Source organism: Crassostrea angulata, chromosome 6 (assembly GCF_025612915.1).
Source record: "Crassostrea angulata isolate pt1a10 chromosome 6, ASM2561291v2, whole genome shotgun sequence".
NCBI lineage: Eukaryota > Metazoa > Mollusca > Bivalvia > Ostreida > Ostreidae > Magallana > Magallana angulata.
In genome coordinates, this window is record NC_069116.1 from 5,927,426 (window position 1) to 5,948,387 (window position 20,962).

The following is a 20,962-nucleotide window of genomic DNA, read 5'->3' on the forward strand; positions in this document are numbered from 1 at the left end:
ATCAATGTAAAGATAATTAGATTAAAGCATTTATTCTATACATTTAAAACATGCTACAGATGCAGAAGTGATATTGATGATATTTGTGTTATAAATAAATATCATAGGCACCTAGTAAACTTCTGAATTAGGATGGATAGAAAAAGGAGAAAATCTTTGTGTTTTTTATACTGTTTATTTTAATGAAAATATAAATGTAATAATCAAACAAATATAATAATAGAGTCATCAAAATCCTGTATCATTGAAATGGATTTCAAAGCAAGCAAGAGTAAAGTGCAGAGACATTTTTTTGAAAGATATAATGCAAGAAAAAAATGTAACACACTAAACAAGGTATAAGATATAATTTTCATGGCATAACCAGAAGGAAAATCAGAAAAGTTATGTGTCCAAAAATGGTACACAAAACCCGAATCCCTGTGATTAACTAGACAATCTATAAATTGATCTTTACATCTAGGTTCACAGAAGTGTCAAACTCCTATAACAGCATTATTGCATTGATTATTATTTACTTTGACAATGAAATGCTTTACTTGGTGACTCGTGTGGATATGAAGGTAGCCACATTGCAGAAAAAATATAAAACCCACTGTATTTTTTCTGCGATGATCACTAGTACCTTCATATTCCGCATGAATCACCAAAGTAACTAAATTATTGTTAATGTACTAGTACATCTGATCAGTACATTCCATAAGAAAAATAGCCAAAAAAATCTTTTTGGGGAATTAGAATCTAACATCATGATGTTTTCAGGCGGTCCCTGATTTCCATAGGTTGCTGAGGGTTTAAACCGATTGATAAACTGGTAAGAGCTGGATCGTGTATATTTGATCCAGTTCTGTCAGTTTCTAAAGAGCTGTGATTTACAATCAATTTTCATAAGAAAGAGAGGGAATCATACTTAGTGGATGTAAATATAATTATATAAATGTATATAAAATCTGAATCTGCCATGGTACATATATGATTATATGTGTTTAACATTGAAAGACAATGGAATTGGATCACAGTCACACAATGAACACCAGCTTGTTAACTAGTTAACAGATGAATATCTAGTGTGTCAAGGTTTGCATGAGAACTTCTTAAACAAGTTCTTTGACAAGCAAGATTTTGGTAGACACCATTTTTTTTTATCAACAACCATATAAACCTAACCAATTTCCTGTTACTGTACCTTATTTCTTACATCCAATACAACAAAATTGTGCTTTCTTGAATAATAATTAGGTATTAAACACAAATATGCCAGATTTCAGATACATCTTGTACAATTGTTCAAAGGTTTTCATCTTTGACACATATCAATAATTGTCTTGGTTTAAGTATACAAGTAGAAAAAAAACAAGCATATGTATCTATTGTAAGAACCATGCAATTCAAATAATACATTTGCAGTCAATTTAAAACAAAGCAATATCAAGAATATTCCAAGTTTCTTTTTCAAAAGGACTAATTTTAAAACAAATCAATAATCACTACACAGTAAACTCCTTGTCTTTATCCCTTCTAAATGTTGCTGAATGATTCAACATAGTATTTGCATATATATGGATAACTTTTACACTGAACTAACAACAAGGAAATACTACTGCATCAAAAACTAAAGTCAAGATTGCAGCACAATTATAATATGATAAACTAATTATCAAATTGGATGCTGACTGATCCTTGAGCAAACATTCAAACAAACAAGTGAAGTCGAATGACTTGGGTAAAGTAAACCTTGCTATCTACTTTTTTTTTATCAGCATCATTTACTGGCCAAACTTTTAAGTGAAAGAACTTATTTTTATTATGATTTTGATTTTATAATTCATAGCTAATAAGTTCTACTTACAAACTCATTACACAATTCTAAATCTCTGTTTTAAAAATTGATGCCACTCAACATTTTTGGAACCACAGTATCTGTACAACATCTATATGTACACGTATACACTACACGGAATCAACAATTGCCCTATTTTTTGGACACTTAATTGGTTATAAAATGTTGATACATCAATATGTACATAAAGGTGTAATGACAGAGTATTTCTTAAAATTTTCATTGCTTAACTGACTGAGGTGTACTGTACGTTAAACTGTAAATCTAGAAAGTTAACTTATTTACACACAAATCAAAGATCTCAGGATATATCTCAACAAAGGGAGACAAACAGGAAACACAATATTCAGAGTTGCATTGTTTACATATATTTACTCCTTTTCCTGTCGAATACATGTCAAGCTCAAATCTTCATCATGCCGATGTCTTTGGAGATGACAGTGACAGCACTTTCCTCTTCGCTGACAGGAAGTTGAGGAGTCTTCCCTTGTATCCTCATCTTATGCCTTTCTTCAGCTCTCTTCTTCTTTTCCAATTTCTTATTTTCTCTTTTTTCTTTGGCGGTCTCAGGTTTTATCTAATAAATCAACCACAAATGTTACCAATGGCAACCAATTGTAATTATCAGTATAAAAACTCTGCCACTATCAACTTTGACAACTTGAAACGAAGTACCCCCAACAAACCTATCTGAAAGAGATTGGGATAGCTCTCTTACCTGAGGAGGTAGTTTTGGTCTTGCTCCACCGGGGAAGCTGCTCAGTGACCCATACCCAGAGCTTCCCCCGTAGCTGTTCTCCCGTACGTGGGTGGCCCCTTTCTGGAGAGAGGCTGACTCCCCTGATCCCTGAGGGGCCTCAGACCACACCCCACTGTCTGTGGAGGTCAAATGAGAATTCAGGGAAGCTGAGTCCTCAATACCTATATATAATGTGATCCACTGTAAGTCCATGCGTTTTATTTCAAACATGAATATTATGTACATTATCAATCTCAACAGTTTCATATTTATAAAAACAATACATGTAGTCTTACTGATATAAATGAGTCATTGTAAAAAGTTGATTTGGACTGCTTTTGAACAAAATTTCACAATTTGGTAAGTAAGTAAATGTGATGCTACCATTTTCTTTAAGCTCCATGATCTGTAAGAGGGTTACAATAGCCAGCTCAACATCATACCCAGAATCTGTCAATACTTCACGAATCTGATCCACGTCCTACAACAAACTCTCAATATAATACTGTCCCTAATAATGGTGTATATTAAACAATCTGCTACACAGATACATTGTTACACAGACAGATGCACCAAACAACAGTAACTGTTACACACAGTCAGACATACCATACAACCAGTGGCCAGCATCACCTCCTCCTCTATGCTCGCCTCGTCTCGGACAGCTGATACCATGCCCCCTGTCACATGACCATTGGTCTTCTTACTTCCCTTATCACCTTTTCCCTCAGACTCCTGACCAACCTGTCAAAATAGAGAACAAAATTATCAGTATATAGAATTAATACAAGCTTATAACTTTCTAATCTTGCACTAACATCATTGTTTATGTGTTCATACCTCTCTCTCTCTCTATCTCTCTCTCTACCTCTCTCTCTCTCTCCTCTCTTCTCTCTCTCTCTCTCTCTCTCTCTCTCTCTCTCTCTCTCTCTCTCTCTGATTTGACTGACCTTGATTTTAATACTGGCGGGGGACTCAGTGTTGTCATGGATTTTGCGGACACTGGAGTAATGGTCACCATTGTGGTAAGCTATGTGAATCTGTCTGACCTGGAAGGGACTGCTCTGTTGTCCCTGAATCTACACGGGAAAAGGAAACATCTACATTGGTTTTATGCATAATTGATTCTAATCAAGGATCCAAAAATAAGAAGAGATGTTGTCACCATAATGTGACCATGTATGTCTTTCTAGATTTTAGAGTTAAATTTACCAGCCTACTGGTAACCTTCATTCAGATATGAAGGTAAGATTGATCTTCTTTCATAAATGAAAAATGCCTGAATTTTTAAATAATGGTCTTGCATGCAAGTAAAATTTATCTGACTAAAACTTTAAAATAATTTCTTGATTTACAACAAAAAGAAGCTTGATTATGGCTTTGAGTGTACTGGTGATTACAGTAATACGTATAAAATACTGACTGCTGAGAGGGGCTTGAATTGTATATTACCGTACATTGTATGATTTCTCTGTTAAAAGTACCCGATAGTTTGCCATACTTTACGGTTTAAAGGTACAAGGGTTTTATCCTTACCAGTAGAAAGGGAGCATTCAGCTGGTGAATCACAACATTAACTTGATGAAAACGAGCGAAGGCCACAATGGCATCGTTTCCTGCATAGGTGCCCAGCTTACGTAGATTGGACACTGCAACAAAGCAAGTACATGTCAGAGACAAACAATCTTGTATCATTAATTAGAATTTGTAATTCATTCTCACAGTAACGAATTCTTACAATGTTTATCAAAGGGAACATCATCCTCTACAAATGGTTCAAAGTCTCCCCGATTGTCTGACATATACGTGACTACGTCAAATCTGTACTTGAAATGATTGCGGCCATGTCCCTCCATCTGGTCCCCAAGGGCTCGAAACAAACAATTCCTGTAATATAAAGGTGTTGTTTACTTGTGTGCATTAGGTATACATGTACCTGGTATATTCTTTCCCCCCGATATTTTATTCTATTGTTAAATAGTAAAACATTGTTCAATAAATAACCAATTCAAACTAAGCTGAAAAAATACATCAGTTTCATATTTTTATTTTTTTTATTCACTTTATGTTGGCTGTTTATTATTATCACACGCCCCTGAAGATACGAGGTTAATACAAAATCAGAAAGTAAAACATGATAGGTTAGACAGCATTAATCCAAAAGTAAAGGTCACACTTGAAGTTTCCATAACACAAATGCAAGGCTATATTGTAGTGTACAGATAATATAGGAAGTGTTGGGGCTCTCTGAATGTTTTAACACTTTTATACCTCATGCATAGAAGGCACAAATGACTCAGTGTCTAACTGAGGTAATGAGACTCAGGTGAGTCATTAGGATATCTAAAATTTTCCTGAAAATGATTACCAGAGTACCTTCAGGAAGATATTTTGATAGTGACATAAGAGTTCACAAATATAATCAGAGACAGTCTGAGTACCTATAATTGAAACTATACCCATTGTAACTATTATGACCTACATTGTTTATGTACATGTAGTTAGTTGAGTTTTGAAGAAATGAAAAATTATTAAAATGGTAAAACGTTTTTCAAAAATTGAAACATTTTTGCTTTTTGCTTTACAATACTGTAATACCATAATGTCACATAAAACTTAAGACCTGTACTAGGTGAAACACAGGTAAGTCCAATAGGATTTGTCAGGTATTTAAACCTTACTATCAGAGGTATAATCAAAATTCAAATTGCCTAGAAGTGGCCCCTACTGACTCTTAAAAGGACAAGCTGACAGAGAAGTCTTAATCTGCCCAAAGTGGCTTTATATCTATCAATAAGAATATTCATTTAACTGTTTTCACAACAAACAATACACTCCATTAAGAACCGGCTTTACCCGACCTGTAACACCCACACAGTCCTTTTTAACCAAGCCATATTTAGATATTTTTGTGGAATTTGTTTTAATGTAATGATTTTAGACTTTATGGACTCTAAAATGTAGTAAGATGAAGAGCGAATGGTACACTTCAAGTGCATTAGAATTGATGTACACTGACTTTAACTTATGTACCATGGTCATAATCTCATGCCAGTTACCTCTGCAGCCAAACTAAACACCCAATGTCAACACTCCTAAGTATAAGTTCACGGTACAATGAATGGTGTTCGCAGGGTCAGTACCAGTCTATTACACAGAGGAATATAAAACAAAATTAAACCTAGCTACTAGCAAACACTTCTATTCAAACAATGTTCTACATTCACTCCTTACAAAGTGGCCATTCAGCATTGCTACCTCTGAATGACTTTTTAAATTTTAAAGAAGTGAACTAGAATAGTTTGAAATGTTTGCTCTTTTCATAATTAAAATTCAGAGAACTCTTGTTGACCTTTCCTCTCAGAGCTGAGCTCTATCAAGTCCAATAACTATATACCCCTATATACCTATCACTAATTCCTATGTCAATATGCTTCATAGTCTATCAATATGTACATGTATTTCTGATATGTCAGCATCAGCATATATATATATCTGTTTTATTGTTCACTGCATATACATGTATTAATAATCCGTCATCCCTGATCAATAAAATTATTTTTATCTAACACCTTATTTTGCTTATGTAAAATAAACGAGCTAATACAAGAACAAAATGATAATTCTTGTTTAACGCCTTTTTTTGCTGATGTAAAATAAATGAGCTAATACAAGAACAACATTACGCCCTATAGATAATCTAATTGTTGATTCTCAATGGCTGCAGTAATCACGATATGCTCAGCAGGTGCCCCTACACCTTTCTATTGTGTTCTCACCACAATGACTTCCCACAGACACAGAAACTGCAGCATTCTACTGGAACCATGTCAATCCCTCAGCATTAATATGCATTGGTGTATTCCATAATGCACTATTGTAAATGATTTGCATAGATATCTCATTGTGGATTGATTATCAGTCAACAGAATACATTAACTGTGAATAAGTGATTCATATTTGGTGATTTACCAGCAAGTACATGCATTCTGCATTTTTTTACTGCCTGATGTGCTTAAACAATGAAACAAAAATTATGCTGCAATGCATATCATTGAACATGATGACATAAGTATAGAATAACTGATAAATTGATATTTAAAATTTGTGTCATACACATGCAGATACATGTAATAGACATGTATTGTAACAGGACATTAATTACACTATCTGTATCAAAATGACATACATGTTAATATGTGTGTTCTACAACCATGACCTAGTGTTTTGTGTGATTCTATCAAACACTAGCCTTGAGAAATATGGGACACATTCCTGTGTTTATGTGGATTCAATGACACAAATTCTTCTGGAGAAGTTACATAGCATTACCAGTACACAATTACTGAAATCTGATTTCTGTTAAAAATGTTGGTTAAGCAAAAACTGTTAAATATCTGCCAGAACTGACTACTTGGTCTTTGTGTATCGGACTTTAATAAATTTTTCCTTTTCATCTTACAATCTCTTTAAAGAACCTGTTAAACAGGTCTTCCATTGATTAGCTGCTACAGGTAAATTTCTACCTGGCCCTCAACCCGGGCCTCACCTGGAACTCCCAGCCCTGCTGTGCTTCCCACGCTTTGATTATTCATCAATGTAAATGTGTGTACAGAATGTTTGCAGAAAACTTTACTTACAAAACATGTCTAACAATATCTCCTTCATAATACATTGAAATTTTCAATTGGTAATTTGAGTCACCTTCAACTATACAGAATAAGAAATCCAATGTGTAAACATTATGTTCATTCTACTGGTAATATAAATGACCAAATTTGTTTTGTTCCTCTCAAAATAATTTAAATCAATTTAAAATTAATGTGAGAAACAACAACAAAATATAACACCAAGTGGTACATGTATTTATACCAGGATTTATCTTATTGAGAGAATTTATGGATACATACCCATCACCTGGAATGTCTCGAAGTTGTAATCCAAGTTTACCAAGTTGTGCTGAAAAATTTGGAAAGTTTTCATCATCAGCCAAATAGGAGTCTATCTTGCGCTCCCGTTTGTACTGTTCCCTCACGGCTCTCTCCTCGCGCTTCCTTGTCACAGCATCATATCTATTGTGCTGTATTCTCGTCATTTTAGGATCACTGTTACGAACTTTTTGAATCCTCCGAGCAGACATCAATATAAACTGATACAAACTGACCTAAATATTGCAAAAATGTTGGTTTCAGAAAAAAAAATTCGTCAATTTCTAAATATTTTTACAACAATTAGTTCTTTGTTTGCATTCCTTTATAAGCTCATCCCTGGGCGATATAAGAACAGCAGCACTTCACTGCCAGGCGCTGTCAGCCAGAGTTAGCCGCCGATCCCAGCCGACTACGAGTTTACCTACCCTAAACCCGGTCATTTGATTAACTTTTTTTCTCATGCATAACGATACATCAGAAGAAAACAGTCTATTCAAAACTACCCAGGTGAAACGGACTGTCGGCGCTTTCGTAAACCTATGAATGGTATAACATAAACGGAAAAAAGCTGATAAGATAACTCACCTCTCATTCAAATAAACACTGTCTTTGGTTATATTGGTTTCACATCTTAATAACTTGATTTTATAACAAAACAATATTCAGACTGTTGTTTTCTGTTGTGAAATCTTGAGTCAAAATGGGGGAGTATACCGATCCCGACTTCTTTAAAGTTTCTACAGGTTATAAAACGCGTAAACGACTCATGGATTTTACTTTTTTCACTTTTGTCTAAAAAAAAAACGGAAAACAAAGATTGGAAAAAAGTAGATATATAATTGCGGTAATATATTATATATATATTTATATAGTCATGGCGGCTCACTGATAATGAAACATTAGAAATTAACCAGCCCACTGCTAAGTTAAACATAGGCTAAAAATGTGAAGCCGGTTCACTCTTTGAGAATAATAGGAACATATTTTACTTATTTTTCTAATGAAATAGCTTACCCTACCCCAACTGCTTCATTTAATACACCATTTTTGTTTCTATTCAAATATTATTCAAATATTAAAATATATATTTTACTAATAAACGTTGTATCATTCTAGTAGTTAATTTGCAATTATATATATAGGTGTATATGTATGGAATTCATCTCCGTGCAGATTTTTACATGCATTGCTATATTGGTCCAGCGTCAACTCAGTGGAGATTTGTTCAAGCAGTACATGTTTGATGTCTTCAAAAGTAATTTTTTTTTGGAAGTTTTAAGGTATTTTTCACACTTGGATTTATCCTTTAACAATTTTGTAATCTGGGCGGTGAAGGGAAAAAAGGACGATTGGCGGTTTTAGTAATCAAAGTGCATGAGGTGAGTTTGACTTTAATTGCTTTCAACCATTTTTTTCATAATGTATAACTTTTTAAAAAATTAAAAGCTATTATTAAAAAGTCCACAATATTCCAAATACCTGTATTAATGCTCTCAAACTATCGAATCTTCCATTTCTAGGTTCATGTACTATATTCATTTTAAGATTTGTTGTACATTTATGTGCCTTTTTTTTTTACCATGCAATTAAGAATCACATGTGTTTTAGTTGAATTTCCAGTAGGTATAAATTTATTCGACTGGACTGACGGCGAACGCAAATCATAAAATATATGGAGTTGTTTGTTTAAAATGAAGTAAAAGTTTCTTTCTCTCAGAGTATGAAATATTTTGATTTTTTTTTTATCACGATGACTCCAAAAAGTTCATAGCCCTTTTCAAGGATTCTATAATTGCTAATTATATAGATTAAGGATAGGTTTAATCATACTTACTGGTTTAAAGGTTTGGGGTGTCTCAAAATCGTAATACTTTTTAAATGAAGGTCAAATAATGAAACACTCGATATATAATTATAATTTCTATACAAACTTATGCTATAAAGTCTTTTTTTGATGTTGATTTTCAGTGTCTTATTTATTCAAATAATATGAATTAGATTGTTTTAAAAAGTCAGACTTTAGAAAATAAAGCAATGAATTCCCATATTTTAGCCTCGACCCCCCCCCCCCCCCCCCCCCCCCTTCCCATAAATTCTAATCGGGTTCGGTGTTCACACAGCAGATGGGGGATGACAGTTTATTACGACGAAGTTAACAGACCAAAGTCAAGCTAGCACGCACTAACTTCAACGCACTAACTCCGTTCTAAATATGCTTATCGACTAGTTTTTCGATCCCGACGGGAAAATATCCCTCGGTAAATAGGCGCAAGGCGCCTAAACTAGGACTTGTGACAATTAGGTGACCCCGGATTCCTGAGGGTGGGGGTCCTGCCCGGGGGTGACTGGTCTCAGAACCTTCAATAATTATGCCGTTCTTGGCGCCACGGCCCCCTGAATAATCGTTATAATAACTATATTATCATATTATATAGGGACATAAACAAGGCGCAGGGCGCCTAAACTAGGACTTGTGACAATTAGGTGACCCCGGATTCCTGAGGGTGGGGGTCCTGCCCGGGGGTGACCGGTCTCAGAACCTTCAATAATTATGCCGTTCTTGGCGCCACGGCCCCCTGAATAATCGTTATAATAACTATATTATCATATTATATAGGGACATAAACAAGGCGCAGGGCGCCTAAACTAGGACTTGTGACAATTAGGTGACCCCGGATTCCTGAGGGTGGGGGTCCTGCCCGGGGGTGACCGGTCTCAGAACCTTCAATAATTATGCCGTTCTTGGCGCCACGGCCCCCTGAATAATCGTTATAATTACTATATTATCATATTATATAGGGACATAAACAAGGCGCAGGGCGCCTAAACTAGGACTTGTGACAATTAGGTGACCCCGGATTCCTGAGGGTGGGGGTCCTGCCCGGGGGTGACCGGTCTCAGAACCTTCAATAATTATGCCGTTCTTGGCGCCACGGCCCCCTGAATAATCGTTATAATTACTATATTATCATATTATATAGGGACATAAACAAGGCGCAGGGCGCCTAAACTAGGACTTGTGACAATTAGGTGACCCCGGATTCCTGAGGGTGGGGGTCCTGCCCGGGGGTGACTGGTCTCAGAACCTTCAATAATTATGCCGTTCTTGGCGCCACGGCCCCCTGAATAATCGTTATAATAACTATATTATCATATTATATAGGGACATAAACAAGGCGCAGGGCGCCTAAACTAGGACTTGTGACAATTAGGTGACCCCGGATTCCTGAGGGTGGGGGTCCTGTCCGGGGTGACTGGTCTCAGAACCTTCAATAATTATGCCGTTCTTGGCGCCACGGCGCCCTGAATGATCGTTATAATTCTTTATTTTTCATTTTCATAAATATTTTTTTATAATCGTTATAATTCTTTATTTTTCATTTTCATAAATATTTTTTTCAAAAAAATTAGGACGTCTATTTGGTCGTCCTTGATATGCATTTATAGATAATCGTATTTTGCATAAATTGGTACCATATTTTCAGCCCTATATTATTTAGTTCGCAGCCAAAACGAAACTTCCGGTTTTCGTTAAAATTGTAAAGGAAATTGGAAAAGTCACGGGGTGTGGAGGAACCTTAAGGTGGATCTACTGTGGTCATTATGATTTAAAACCTTTTCCACTATCAAATTTAAAAGTTGCCTGAATCTATCCTAATAAAAGCTGTTGTCAACTCTAACTTCATTAGTACTTGGACATTTAAATCTCCAGCTGTACAGGTGACTACTGATTTTTATACGACCGCAAAAATTATGGTATGGCGCAGTCGTCGTCGTCCGTGCACATTCGTTTTTGTGGAATAACTTTTGTTTTAGTGGAGGGATCAACATGAAATTTTCACACAATGTACCATGGCATAAAACGAAGCTGTATAAGAAATAAGGAATTTATGGCCTCACTTATTTCAGAAAAAAATACCAAAAAGGGCCACTTTGGGTGTTTTTCGCAAATATAGTTGCCAAATGTTTATTTTTTATTGAATTTTAATGGGGTTTCTTTTATTTTGTTGCTTATATAATTGCGCTTCAGTAGTATTCATGATTTGTATCTTTACATTCATCTTATGTATTCCTCTAGATGCAAGCTTTTAGTTGGGAGTCAGCAGATTCTGTGTGCCTCTGTGTCAAGTTCTTTATCGTGTCCATCTAATTATTGTGTCAACCTCTTTACTGTGTCCACATTCACTTCATATTACACTTGTTCGAATTTCAGTGGTCGACATGCTGCGGTCGTATCTGCTGCGCTCAGCGTAGCCTTTTATTTTTTACTTGAGATTTGTCTATAGGTAAAAAAAACTGATAGCCCTTAGATTTAAATGTCCAGCTACTTCTTTTCATCACCTGAGTTAAGGATTGATTTGAGGTTCACTAAAGATTGGTATCAGCTATTTTTCAATCCAATAAAGGATTAGCTATTGAAATATGACCACACTCAGAGTAAATTGCTTATTAAAAAAAAAGGGAAAAAGGGGGGTGTGATTACATATATAGTAGGTCCAGGCACGTAGCATCGTTTTTGAAAGTGGGGGGGGGGGCCAGACTCATCCAAAAAATCTTGACAAGCAAAAAAAAAAAAGGGAAATTTTAACTTTTTCAAAATCTTCAAAATCCTAATCCGTGGGGGGGGGGGGGGGGGGGGGGGGGGGGTAGTTTATAACTTCAATTTCAATCCTCATTTCCTTATTTTCATATCAATTTTTTACATACTCTCAAAAAAGTGGGGGGGCCAACTCCATGGTAATTCAATTTTCTATATGTAAATTTTAAAAAATCTGTTGCTACGATAAAAAGTGGGGGGGCCAGGCCCCCCCTGGCCCCCCCTGATGCTACGTGCCTGAGGTCTCAATGGGATCTAAGCAGGACATGGGATTGAGTGGGTTTTTTTTATCTGGGATGTCGCTAATTGTTTGTCGAGAAAACAAAAATTTATTAGACAAGGATTTGGGAATAACTCAAAATTGATTTGGGAATTTGGGAAAATATTAATGTTCTTAAGCAAGAAATTGAAAAATATTTTTTCCTTAAAATTTTGATAGCAGGCTTTCGTATGTAACAATCATTATTGTCTCAAAAACTTGTATTTTTTTAGATTATCAACTTTGTGCATATTGTTACATGTCTCATGCAATTTTTATGTACAGAAAATGAACCAAAATTTGGGAAGCGGGAAATCATGAACTGGTACACCTAACATGGGAATTGTCAAAAGAACTTAACGTGATACGGGATTAGAACCCCCTATATATTACGATAAATTGGCAAAATAAAAATTTTCTGTATGAAAATAACTTTAACCATTAATCTGACCTTATCTGAAGTGATAGCAGACTTTGACGCGGAGGATGGCATGTGATGGCATAATGAATGAAAATTATGTCAGGAGTGTAACATTTATCCATTCTTTAATGATAAAGTTTTTATTTAGTTTAAAAAAATTCTAAACTTAACTGGAAGAGATTTTTTACACTTAATTTGCTCAAAAATTTTCAATAAGGTCAAATTTAAAGATTGGAATATATTATTTGCTTTTGATACAGTGTTTGAATATTAAAAATAAGTGCGATAAATACTAAAAGGACATTTAAAACAATTACACTATATAAAACTGTTGTGAAAGTATCAGAATTGTGTTACAATGCCTCAAATAAACACTAATGATCAGATCCTATCCTGTAAGTTGACAGAAACTAAAAGTGGAAAACCTAGCATTTCACAGAATTTTAGTGTTACACTCCTGACACCTATTTCAAGGCCATAAAAAAGGACTAATCAAATTTAGGCAGTCATGTTTGCATCTCATAGTAACTGCTGCACCTGCTGGTCAATTTAAAACAATAATTATGACAATTACTAACAGTGTTTCAAAAATATGACATTGCAAACTTAAATGTTACACTCCTGACCTACATCAGCAGGTGTGGTTCTATGAGATCAAGTGCACCAGAAACATGTCACAGATATCTACAAATACTTTTAATTTGATCTAGAATATTGTGGTAAAGTATAAGAAATATTAAAATGTCCAAAATCTTTCGGAACTTTGAATTATCATCATTTAAAATTAAGAATTAAGTTTTTTCCTTTTCATTTTTTTCCCTCATTAGGAAATTTGACAGACCTTATTTTACCATTGTAATTACAAAATATGTATTACTTCATATGAGAAAATTTAGTGCATATACACAGGTTTTCAACAAACCCATCATTTTATATTAGACATCATTATTTTTTTTAAAGACAGCTCTTTGAAGCACTTGCTTCTTTCAAAATGTCACACTAAAAGTGTTACACTCCTGACATTTTTGGCCCTATTTTTTGCCGGCATTTTTTTATTATCAAAGATATCATCACGAAAATTTGTACGATTATAGTCACAGGTGGGATACATTTTTTAATTATCTAATACTTAGTATTTATCATCATGATTTGTAATAGGGTATGGTAATAATGTTGGGGTCATTTTTTTTGAAACAGCCCCTATGTAGAATGAATAGTGAACAAAATAGTCTGCATGGCAAACAGGACATACATGTGGTTCTGTGACTTGAAAGAACTGATCATTTATCTATATAGCTAGGTATTTTAGACATGTAGTTTCAGCTGAACAGAAAAAAAAAATGTCAGTATAAAGACCCAAAAAAAAAATTGCATAATTTTAAATATAATGCTGAATTTTAGGTTTTTTCTTCTATGATATGCGTGGGTATAGTAATTTGAGCATGTTGAGTGGTATTATACACCAACAATTAAACTTTTATTAGAGTTTTCATGGTATTGACATTTTTACATATATTTTATATATATTTTCAATATCACTTGCTTTGATAGGTGCCATTTTTAGGTAAATGAAGGCTTTTTCCAAATTGAAACGGATTTTGTGATGCGTAATAGTCGATGTAATGATATCAACATGCAAAATGGACATAAAAATAACTTCATTTTCGAGGCTCTGTGAGACACCTTGTGTGCAAATACTGTAAAACAGCCCTGATACATGTGGAAATGAATAGATCTACACCGGTGATGTACGTTGGTTAAATTTTTCATTTCATTTGCAGGTCGTCGCCATTATGCCTGATGGCCATGTACGGGTGGGGTTATTTCCGACACTATCAGAAACAATAGTGTGCCAGCTGGGCACTGTGGCTGAACTCCCCCGTACAGCAACAAAGTCTTGGAAAAGTGGGAAGAAGACCGCCTTTCGGGTACGTCAAAACCTATATATTGGTGAAATGTTTTAGAATGTATGTCTAAAATGTCTGTTTTGGAAAAAAATTCTTTGCCCGGTTGCCGGTAAGCGCTGGGCCCTTGGTCCTATTTTTTCAAGCTTCGGTCATGTATAATTTTTGTAATGTTCATGTATAATTCTTGTAATGTTAGAACATTCGACTAATGGAGGTGTTTTTTTGCAGGCAGCCAAGGCAGCCGCCGCAGCCTCCAAGGAATCCCCCGCAGCCTCCTCCTCCAAGGAATCCCCCGCAGCCTCCTCCTCCAAGGACTCGGCCAGGAAGAAACGAAAGGTAAGAACTCAACCTAATTTGTTTGGTTGTTTGTTGCTATGAAACCTTTAATAACACCAACATTTATTTTTGTTGGCCTTACCGGCCCAGAACGCAGTGTATCATCAGTAGTGTGTTTGGATATTTGATTATTGAACATTCGACTAATGGAGATGTTTTTTTGCAGGTGGCCAATAGCCCTGAACTCGAACCCCCCGCAGCATCCTCCTCCTCCGAGGACTCGGCAGGCAGGCAACCCTCTGAGAAAGGAACGGTAAGAACCCAACCTAATTTGTTGTGTGCACAATTTCGTGTATACATTGGACAATATATAACCGATGATACATTGTGTATACTTGGTGTACACGGCCTATACACTTGTATAATTTTTGTAATGTTCATGTATAATTCTTGTAATGTTAGAACATTCGACTAATGGAGATGTTTTTTTTTTGCAGGCAGCCAAGGCAGCCGCCGCAGCCTCCAAGGAATCCCCCGCAGCCTCCTCCTCCAAGGACTCGGCCAGGAAGAAACGAAAGGTAAGAACCCAACCTAATTTGTTTGGTTGTTTGTTGCTATGAAACCTTTAATAACACCAACATTTATTTTTGTTGGCCTTACCGGCCCAGAACGCAGTGTATCATCAGTAGTGTGTTTGGATATTTGATTATTGAACATTCGACTAATGGAGATGTTTTTTTGCAGGTGGCCAATAGCCCTGAACTCGAACCCCCCGCAGCATCCTCCTCCTCCGAGGACTCGGCAGGCAGGCAACCCTCTGAGAAAGGAACGGTAAGAACCCAACCTAATTTGTTGTGTGCACAATTTCGTGTATACATTGGACAATATATAACCGATGATACATTGTGTATACTTGGTGTACACGGCCTATACACTTGTATAATTTTTGTAATGTTCATGTATAATTCTTGTAATGTTAGAACATTCGACTAATGGAGATGTTTTTTTTTGCAGGCAGCCAAGGCAGCCGCCGCAGCCTCCAAGGAATCCCCCGCAGCCTCCTCCTCCAAGGACTCGGCCAGGAAGAAACGAAAGGTAAAAACCCAACCTAATTTGTTTGGTTGTTTGTTGCTATGAAACCTTTAATAACACCAACATTTATTTTTGTTGGCCTTACCGGCCCAGAACGCAGTGTATCATCAGTAGTGTGTTTGGATATTTGATTATTGAACATTCGACTAATGGAGATGTTTTTTTGCAGGCAGCGACGGGTACATCGACTTGCTTGCTGCAAAAATTGAAGAAGGGAACAAAACAAAAGGGAATAAGGACCAGAGGAGAGGTGCTGACGGCAAATTTGGCAATAAAAATTTATTGGACTGTTCCTGGAGGACCTGGTTGAAAAGCATGTTTACAGAATATCCAGGTGTGCTGTGCAAGTGCTCTTGTAATCATCGACCTTTGACTAGCGCACAAGCCTTAATAAAACACATAGAGAGAAAACACTATATCAATAATGTGGTATCATTTGGTGAGGAGGACCTGGAATTCACACCACCACAGTTTTAGCTCACCTCCCCCCCCCCCCCCCCCCCCCCCAAGTTTAAATAAGTTGTTGAATCAACTTTGGAAATTCACCCCAAATTCAAATTGGAAATTCACCCTTGTCTAGTGGGTTCAACTATATTTTGTATGCTCTACCTATAGTAACCATATATCTTGATTTCCCAGAAACTTGTTGACGCTGCAATTGCACTTCATATAAATACATGTTTTGGCATTCTATGTTATTTGTAAATGCTGTTTGTCCTTATATTTTGATATATCCAGTTACTTTGTTCCTACTGTTTCGCAAGTATCTTGGCAATAATATCTCTTACTACTGTATATTTTGTATGAGAGTCAAACTGTAGAACTATGTGGGTTGAAGAATATCTCTTACTACTGTATATTTTGTATGAGAGTCAAACTGTAGAACTATGTGGGTTGAAGAATAAAAGTGTGCACTCAATCAAATATTGTTTTTAGGCCAATACTTTGTAAGATATACCAAGTGCACTTGTAATCCTCGACCTTTAGCTAGCGCACAAGCCTTAATAAAACACATAGAGAGAAATGACTATATCAATAATGTGGTATCATTTGGTGAGGAGGACCTGGAAATCACACTACCACAGTTTTAGCTCATCTCCCCCCCCCCCAAAGTTTAAATAAGTTGTTGAATCAACTTTGGAAATTCACCCAAAACGTTTGGGGGGGGGGGTATATAGGAATCACTTTGTCTGTCCGTCTGTCCGTCTGTGCAGTTTTCCTGTCTGGTCCATAACTTTTATATGCCTTAATGAATCTTTATGAAACTTTGGGAGGTCGTTACATATAATTGTATCAGTTGGTGACTTTTGTAGTAACAAGGTGAACTTGCCATTAAAACTTAGGTATTGGTTATTATCAACGAGCCCAACGGAGTTAGAGAGGGTATATAGCGTTTGGTTCGTTCGTTAGTACGTACATGCGTACTTAAGTAATAGTCAGATTAAAGTTTTGGTTAAGGTGCATATCTCGGCAACTACAAGTGGTAGAGGGATTTGGTCAGTCGATACATCTTGGGTAGTAACCAACATCTGTACTGAAATTAGGTCACTTTGACTTACATTTTATGCTTGAGCAACTTAGGTTAAAGTTTCGGTTAAGGTGCATATCTCGGCAACTACAAGTGGTAGAGGGATTTGGTCAGTGGATACATCTTGAGCAGTAACCAACATCCAAACCCAAATTAGATCACCTTGACCTACAATTTGCGCTTGAGCGACTTAAAGTTTCGGTTAAGGTGCATATTCCAGTAACTACAAGTGGTAGAGGGATGATATTTGGTCAGTGGATACATCTTGGGTAGTAACTAATATCGGTACCAAAATGTAGGTCCACTGATTTGAGATTTTGTAAGTTACTGCTACAAACTATATACAAGTATCCACATTAAAAAGTTAAGATACTGATCAATTATAATCTTATGAGTTTTTATACTTTGAAAAAAAAAATGTTGGTACCAAAATTAGGTCCACTTGACCTACATTTTACGCTGAGCTACTTACTACTTAGGTTAAATTTTAGGTTAATGGGCGAGGGGGTTTGCAGTCGTGGACGACAGCTCCATTTCTTTATTATATGTTTCTGGTGGTACCAATATAGTTGTCAGTAATTGAAATGGACTTAAACCATTCTTCCTAAATGAGTCCCTCAAATGTGAAATGTAGGTCACAGCCAAACTCTGAAGCATGCATTCTTCCTAATTGCATGTGGATGTGATATGAAGCATGCCAATTTCAATCTCTGTCATCTGTTAGCTCTGACAAAGTCCCAAAGTCAGCGAACCGTAAAAATATAGGATACATCTAAAATTATGTACCACTGAGTAATATTTGTATCAAGTTGGTGACTTTAGTGGTAACAAAGTGAACTTGCCATTAAAACATAGATAATCTAAAGATTACAGATTTCACCTTGTTGTTCAGAGTCGCCTAGCTTATTAACAATTTTAGTTCACCAGAACTATTAGCGTCCCCCATCATCTGTGTCCACTTTCATGTTACAAGTTAATATCTTAACAACTTTACATTGTAGGATCATCAAACATGGTTAAATTGTTATATGAATGTATCAGGGGTGGTATATCAGCATCTAGGTCAAACTAGATCACTTTGAACTACGCTTTTCGCTTAAACAACTTGTATCCAAGTTTATCTTATACATGTAGTTCATATCTCATGTAACAATATAGTTATGTACCAGAAATAGACTTTAACCATTCCTCCTATCAAAGTTGATCAACTGTGAAAAGTAGGTCAAGAGTCAGTATCTAAAGCCTGCATCCTGCTCAGCATCCCTAGAGGCACCAATACTCGGTGTTCAACTTGTTCAGTTAATTGAGAAATTGCCTTGACCCATTCTCCCTTAATAATTCGCTAAACTATGAAATGTAGGTCACAGCCAACATCTGAAGCTTGCTCTCTTCTTAACTGCATGCAGACATCAGGTGAACTAAAATTACCTCTTTTAGTTTTGAAGCATAGATGAAATGACCACCTAGGTAAATCTAGGTCAATGTGACCAAAATACAATTTAAACCTTGTATTACAAAGTTCTCTTTCTAATATCCAAATATACAGCAGAGACAAAGCCACTCATGCAGAAAATTTTGGTCAAATATACCCAAGGATCTGGTCATTACAATTGTAACAAGATGGTGTATTGTATTACCCACCTCATCCGAAAAGCAGATGAGTACTGAAATCTAGCAAAATTCTACAAGCTTCAATATTTACACAAAATTTGAAATCGAATGTTTTCATTGATTGTCACAACAGGACTGACGGAACAATATTCTGAATATTATCTGAATGCCATATATCCTACAGCAATATAGTTGTTGAAGCTGGATGTATCTTTGATCATCTTTGCTCTCACATGAGAAGATTGACAAACAACAATGGTCAGGGTTTTCCATAGATGTTCATGGCAAGCCAGTTATTTTCAAGTTGGTGTCAACATTTAACATTCTAGCAAAATTCAAATTGATACATTTTGTTTAAATCTGACATAAAAGCTGACAAGCTACTGTAAATTTTTCCGATGATATATTGTGAATACTTAGTGTAAACGGTCTATACGCTTTGTACATTGGGTATACGTCGTGCAAACGGCCTGTACAGGGCGTATACTTTGTGTGCACAATTTCGTGTATACATTGGACCATATATAACCGATGATACATTGTGTATACTTGATGTACACGGCCTGTACGCTTGGTACGTTGGACACACGCCCTGTATAGGACGTATACTTCGTGCACAAATTTGGTGTATACATTGGACCATATATAACCGATGATACATTGTGTATACTTGGTGTAAACTGTCTATACGCTTTGTACATTGTGTATACTTGGTGTAAACGGTCTATACGCTTTGTACATTGTGTACACTTGGTGTAAATGGTCTATACGCTTTGTACATTGGGTATACGTGGTGTAAACTGCCTGTACAGGGCGTATACTTTGTGTGCACAATTTGGTGTATATATTGGACCATGTATAACCGATGATACATTGTGTATACTTGGTGTAAACGGTCTATACGCTTTGTACATTGTGTATACTTGGTGTAAATGGTCTATACGCTTTTTACATTAAGTATACGTCCTGTACAGGGCGTATGCCTAATGTACCAAGCGTATAGGTCGTGTACACCAAGTATACACAATGTATCATCGGTTATATATGTACACATTGTGTATACTTGGTGTAAATGGTCTATACGCTTTTTACATTGTGTACACTTGGTGTAAACGGTCTATACGCTTTGTACATTGGGTATACGTGGTGTAAACTGCCTGTACAGGGCGTATACTTTGTGTGCACAATTTGGTGTATACATTGGACCATATATAACCGATGATACATTGTGTATACTTGGTGTAATCGGTCTATACGCTTTGTACATTGGTGTAAACGGCCTGTACAGGGCGTATACTTTGTGTGCACAATTTGGTGTATACATTGGACCATATATAACCGATGATACATTGTGTATACTTAGTGTAAACGGTCTATACGCTTTGTACATTGGGTATACAAAGTATACGCCCTATACAATTTTGTACACAAAGTATACGCCCTGTACAGGCCGTTTGCACGACGTATACCCAATGTACAAAGCGTATAGACCGTTTACACTAAGTATACACAATGTATCATCGGTTATATATGGTCCAATGTATACACCAAATTGTGCACACAAAGTATACGCCCTATTCAATTTTGTACACGAAGTATATGACCTGTACAGGCCGTTTACACCACGTGTACCCAATGTACAAAGCGTATAGACCGTTTACACCAAGTATACACAATGTATCATCGGTTATATATGGTCCAATGTATACACCAAATTTTGTGCACGAAGTATACGTCCTGTACAGGGCGTATGCCTAATAC

At 36.1% G+C, this 20,962-nt stretch overlaps 3 protein-coding genes across 5 annotated transcripts in view; 2 read left to right on the top strand and 1 right to left on the bottom strand.

The window, feature by feature from the left end:
• Positions 1-155: 155 nt before the first annotated feature.
• Positions 156-8,234, bottom strand: LOC128190039 (OTU domain-containing protein 3-like). 2 transcript variants are annotated; one of them, XM_052861915.1, is made up of 9 exons: positions 8,096-8,234; positions 7,490-7,743; positions 4,318-4,466; positions 4,116-4,228; positions 3,530-3,658; positions 3,189-3,323; positions 2,964-3,060; positions 2,559-2,761; positions 156-2,417 (listed from the first exon to the last, which is right to left on the bottom strand). In XM_052861915.1, exons 2-9 carry the CDS (start codon positions 7,717-7,719, stop codon positions 2,244-2,246), a joined length of 1,230 nt encoding a protein of 409 aa, XP_052717875.1. In that variant the 5' UTR covers positions 7,720-7,743; positions 8,096-8,234; the 3' UTR covers positions 156-2,243. The 2 variants fall into 2 exon arrangements, with proteins under 2 accessions (XP_052717875.1, XP_052717874.1); XM_052861914.1 differs by lacking the exon at positions 8,096-8,234 and having other exon boundaries at positions 7,490-7,971.
• Positions 8,235-9,601: 1,367 nt separating this feature from the next.
• LOC128188615 (transmembrane and coiled-coil domain-containing protein 4-like) overlaps positions 9,602-20,962 on the top strand; it is a 29,070-nt gene continuing 17,709 nt past the window's right edge. Inside the window, exon 1 of one of the 2 annotated variants that reach the window (XM_052859780.1) lies at positions 9,602-9,660. The gene's annotated coding sequence lies outside the window, so the exon portion shown is untranslated. The remainder of the gene's footprint in view (positions 9,661-20,962) is intronic. The other variant, XM_052859781.1, reaches the window with a different exon arrangement.
• Positions 14,173-16,554, top strand: LOC128188616 (nucleolar protein dao-5-like). The gene is made up of 7 exons (XM_052859782.1): positions 14,173-14,715; positions 14,923-15,030; positions 15,197-15,283; positions 15,468-15,548; positions 15,715-15,801; positions 15,985-16,090; positions 16,232-16,554. Exons 1-7 carry the CDS (start codon positions 14,581-14,583, stop codon positions 16,537-16,539), a joined length of 912 nt encoding a protein of 303 aa, XP_052715742.1. The 5' UTR covers positions 14,173-14,580; the 3' UTR covers positions 16,540-16,554.